Source organism: Cyprinodon variegatus, unplaced genomic scaffold, assembly GCF_000732505.1.
Source record: "Cyprinodon variegatus isolate N-32 unplaced genomic scaffold, C_variegatus-1.0 Scaffold1236, whole genome shotgun sequence".
Taxonomy (NCBI): domain Eukaryota; kingdom Metazoa; phylum Chordata; class Actinopteri; order Cyprinodontiformes; family Cyprinodontidae; genus Cyprinodon; species Cyprinodon variegatus.
The window spans coordinates 110,619-115,920 of NW_015151689.1; the positions used below are offsets into that span (position 1 = coordinate 110,619).

A 5,302-nucleotide genomic window follows, 5' to 3' on the forward strand; every position below is an offset into this window, starting at 1 on the left:
AAAGTCAGAATTCTGACTTTTTTCCCCATATTAAACTGAAATCCAGTGGCCCTAATCTTCTTCCGTAGATATTAGACAGAAATCATCTGAGGAATGTCTGCTCCTTTGCAGTGCCTCGATAGAGAGCAAGGCATTCAGTGGATTAAAGAGAAAAGATTTCCCTTTTTCCTTCGGAGTGATTTCTACCATGAATACAGGTAATAAACGGCACAAATAGACATTGTTTTCATACACTTTAAAGGATGATGAACACATATCCCTGATTATGGCTGGCTCAAAAGGTCAAAGGCAGGATAGGTGTCTCCATGTATTTTTACAAACCTCTATTTGGCCTCTGATGTTGCTTTTGGCTTAAAACCTGCACTGAGATTTGCCGTTATTTTCTTTATTGACTCTTAACAGGTGTTATGCTTTTGTTTTGCTTTTGAATCTCACTAAAAAACATGGCAGGTGACAGGTGTCCCTTTATTAAACCTGTCAGGCATTTACTATTGAAGACATAATTAGTATTTTTTACTGTTTTATTTAATATTTGAGGCTTGTTTCAATACTGTTACGACTAAACCCTGAAGTTGTTTCTGGCTGCACACAGAATAAACGCCTCTCTACTCATTAAACACATTAAACAGTAACTGTTGGTTAGTTTCCAAACCAGGCAAGCAGAGCATGTGATTAGTTTCTGTTCCAGCTGAACCATCCTTTTTTTTTTTCCTCCAGACTTTCTAAGCTCTTGTTACAGTGGAATCAAAACTTCTGCAGTAACTGGTTCAATAGAAATGTTCTTGAGGGTCTTAGATGCCCATATTATCTGGAGGACAAATCAGCTAAACCAGGTGGGTCTGGAATCTACTACTGAGCTATGCTCAGGATGTCTTTTAATGATTTGATAGAATACATTTTTTTTTTTAATTTTTTTTTTACCAGAATCAAATGATTGGGAATAAAAGGAGCTTCAGTTTCTTATTCCTCTTTGTCCTTATCTGTCCTGTCAGCAGGTCCATTAGAAAAGCACAGAGCAGATGAGAAACTGCTGAAGAACCAGGCTGACAGTCAAACGTCAAACGTCTTCAGGAGAGATGAAGAAGAAAACCAACAAACAGCAAATATAGATGGAGCAGGAGTTGACAGGGGGAGGAGAGACACGACCCAAACAGGTGCTCGGGTTTGGTGCTGTAACTGTGGAAATAGAGCAGGCTTAGATGACTTCAAGGTGTTTCTGCAAGGAAGACCAGCAGAGAAGCTCCTAAATTTGTGGATGGATGTAGAGAGACTGAGAGCGATTCAGCAGACAGAGCGAAAAGACAGGTAAACAATGCTGCATTAACACTTGGAGCTGATTTAAATAGCTTTTATCTCTGTCAAAGCAAACCTTTTGAAATAAAATGTAAAAAAAAAAGACAAATGTAATGTTTGTTTCCAGGTATTTGGCTGTAATGAGGAGTTGGTATCTGCACAGCAGCAGACGCCTGAATGTGGTGCAGCTCTCCACATTGGGACTGACTACCTCCCCCTGCTGGACAGAGGAGAAGCTGCGCTCAGTTCAGCCCCTTCTTATGGAGCCCCTCCTCAACTACTGGTCTGGTTCACAGAATTTATTTTTGAAAGTAAATTTTTGTGCAATGAGAATTGCACTACATACGTGTATAAATATTATACCTTAAAAGGGCTTCCTTCATTGAACTACTTTAACTCCATCTGTGCTTCAGGCTTCCTCTGTTCTGGACATCAATGTCTGTTCATGGGGGACGTGGGACAGAGACATGTTGCTTCCCTCTCTCGGGCATGAAGCCCTGCTGGGGCTCTACAGCTGCAGACAGTCTCAACCCTGATCTGTGTTTGTCTGCTTTCTCTCCTTCTGTTTTTACTCAGGTAGGTCTAAAAACAAAGAAGAAAAAATTACTCTAGATGTTTTTCTTTGCTGTCTGTTGTTCTTACAAACTCTATACTGTACATTTTTATTTCTGAGGATCTTAATTATCTATAACAGTAAAGAGTATGAAGGAGAGTCGGTTATAAACCTACTCATTTTAATCATTAACACTTGAATCGCTCTCTTGTATAAGCTCATTTGCACATTTCTGCAGACTTTAAATATGTTCAGTTAATAAGTTTATAATGATTGAAATGTATTAACTCACATTGGAGAAAGTTCACACTCTGCATTTAACCCATGTCCTTGGGGAGCAGTGGGCTGCCATTGTGCGGCGCCTGGGGAGCAGTGTGGGGTTAAGGGTCTTTGCTCAGGGAGCGGCAGTCTGAGGGAGTGAGGCTCCAATTTAGAACCTCAGGATCAACCACTAGGCTGCCACCCTCCAGTTTGGAGTGAATTTAGTTCCATTGTTACAAACAAAAAACATGCTTTAAAAACTGTAATTTGAAGTAGAAAAAAATGAAACTTTGAAAAATTTTGATTTATTTTTTTTTTTTAATTGTTTTCTCTCATTTCTTAATTTTTTATGTTGTCATATTTTTCCCATCTTTTATACAGAGAGGAAAATAAGTATTTAAACACCTGTCTATCAGCTAGAATCCTGACCCTCAAAGACCTGTTAGTCTGTCTTTAAAATGTCCACCTCCACTCCATTCATTATCCTAAATTAGATTCACCTGTTTGAGGTCGTCAGCTGCATAAAGTCACCTGTCCACCCCATACAACCAGTAAGAATCAATCTACTAACATGGCCAAGGCCAAAGAGCTGTCCAAACACACTAGAGACAAAATTGTACAGCTCCATAAGGCTGGAAAAGGCTATAGGGAAATTGCCAAGCAGCTTGGTGAAAAAAAGCTGCATGTTGGAGCAATTATTAGAAAATAGAAGAAGAGGAGCTGGTCAATGACCTGAAAAGAGCTGGGACCACCGTTTCCAAGGTTACTGTTGGTAACACAGTAAGACGGAAGGTTCCCCTGCTTAAACCAGCACATGTCAAGGTCCTTCTTCAGTTTGCCAATGACCAGCTGGATGATCCAGAGGATTCAGAGGAGAAAGTCATGTGGTCAGATTAGACCAAAATAGAACTTTTTGGTTATGATTCCACTATCTGTGTTTGGAGGAAGAACAATGATGACTATCATCCTATAAAACACCACCCCTACTGTGAAGCATGGGAGTGGTAGCATCATGCTTTGGGGATGTTTTTCTTACTGACTTGTATTTTACAGATCACATTCTCTTCACTTCAATAAAAATGTTAACCTCCAGCAGACTTTTTACTGATCTGTAAAAGACAATTTGAAAAGAATGAAATTCCTAAAACTCAATCAGAAAGAGAAGTTTTTATTTATTATTTTATTTATTTTCATTTACAAAACAAGTCCTTTGCAACAGTGTTGGAACTAAATGAACTCCATAGTTCAGAGCAGTTTACCACTGCATTTAAAACTTTTCTAGAATAAAAGCGTTCCTCTGTGTTTCTGTCAGATGTCGACCACACGTCGTTCGTCATTCGGTGGAGAAATTAAACGGATGCTGCTGTGTCTCCTTGTTGAGTCGCTGTCAGGCCTTTATTTCACACTCTTCTGTGAACAAGCTGGAAACCAGGTACAAACAAAAACCTTAAGATATTTTACTCACCAGTGCTTTTACTGTGGATGCATCCTGCTGTAATTTAGATGGTATAGAAATAATTATTATTCTTATAAATAATAATAATTATTTATAAAAATAAGAATATAGGCAGCAATAATTTAAATATATAAATAACATCTTTATGATTTTAGTTTGTTCCTAAAGTAGAACACTGACTCCTTTCAAGATAAGATTTTTATTCATGTTTGCAGAAACAAAGCTCCACACATGGAGACTATTGCTAACTTTAGGAATCTTCTGTCAGCTGACAGGTGTGTTCAGATAACAAAGACCATCTTCAGGGTTTTCACCAAAGATTTGAGGGTTCTTGGTCCCATTCGTTACTCCCTCAGTCAATCTTTGGCTTCCTGTTAAAGTCGTAGGGAAGTCATATTAAATTTAAATTTAAATTAAATTAATTCTGGCTTAAAAAGCTATATAAATTTACCCTTTATATTGTCCCAAAATGTAAAAAATGTTGATCATTTTTACGGTATATCATTTTTTTTTATTTTTATTTTTTATTTATTTATGCATTTTTTTTAGAGTTAAACAGACAAGACAAAAAAGAGAAAAAATAAAATACAGCAAAACAGTAAACAAGTACAACAACAAAAAAAAAACAAGACAAAACAGTGTCAGCAAACTGAAGAACTGATAAGAGAATAATATATAATATAATATATTATTATTATATTAATAGAGCACGAGGCAGAGTCAGAGAGGACAAAAAATAATTCTGCAGACATTGTATCAAGCGGATCAACATAAAACATGGGATATCAATAAAAAGAGTACAATAAAGGATGACAGTATTGAGATAATAAATAATAAAAAAAAGAGGTCCAGAAAAGAGTCATTTTAACCCATTATTTTGAATATGTCTACTAAAATGACACCACACATCTAGAAACTTATCATGATTGTCTGACAAAGAGTATCAAATTTCTTCGAGATAGATACAGGACACCATATCATTGGGCCATTTTTTAAAGCATGGAGGTGTAGAGGATTTCCATTCCCTCAGAATAACCCGTTTTGCAACCCTCAAACCAAACATCAGAGCCTGCTGCAGAGACATGGGAAGAGTAACGGAGAATTTAGAGCAACCCAGAATTATCAAATGGTTTTCCGGATATAGAGCTTTGCCATAAGCGTTACTATAAAATTTGAATATTCTGAACCAAAAGTCCATAAGCATAGGGCAAGAGCAAAACATATGACCTAAAGTCCCATTGTCTAATTTACATTTGTCACATATAGGAGAGACATTAGGAAATAGCTTATTAAGTTTGGTTTTAGAAAAGTGTAAACAATGGATAACCTTGATTGAATAAGTTGCAATCTGGAGTTAATGGAACATGTTTTGATCCTTGACAGACTCAAATTCCACATCTCATCTGAAATTTCGACTAGTGTGTCAGAAGCCCAGGCCTCTTTTATATGTTTGGTAGAAGAAGATGTACTGAAAAGATTAACAAAGTGAGAGATTAGCTTTCTAGAAGTAGGGGGCTTTTTTATAAGCTCGAAGAAACTATGTTGCACTGATATGGTTTCAAAGTGAGGGAAATTTTGTCTGACAAAATTGCGAACTTGCAGGTACCTGAAAAAGTGGCTAGAAGGAAGACCAAATTTGGATTGGAGTTGCATGAAGGAAGCAAAGCTGTTATCGATGTATAAATCCTTGACAACAGCTATGCCTCTATCTAACCAGTGCTTGAAAACTATATCCAAAT

At 37.0% G+C, this 5,302-nt stretch overlaps 1 protein-coding gene across 1 annotated transcript in view; it reads left to right on the forward strand.

Annotated features, from left to right (window-relative positions):
* Positions 1–93: 93 nt before the first annotated feature.
* The window catches only part of rgs22 (regulator of G-protein signaling 22), a 21,630-nt gene continuing 16,421 nt past the window's right edge, over positions 94–5,302 (forward strand). The window contains exons 1-6 of the mRNA XM_015401598.1: positions 94–197; positions 718–833; positions 996–1,305; positions 1,421–1,576; positions 1,707–1,869; positions 3,420–3,539. Of these exons, the coding sequence (XP_015257084.1) occupies positions 94–197; positions 718–833; positions 996–1,305; positions 1,421–1,576; positions 1,707–1,869; positions 3,420–3,539 (969 nt within the window). The remainder of the gene's footprint in view (positions 198–717; positions 834–995; positions 1,306–1,420; positions 1,577–1,706; positions 1,870–3,419; positions 3,540–5,302) is intronic.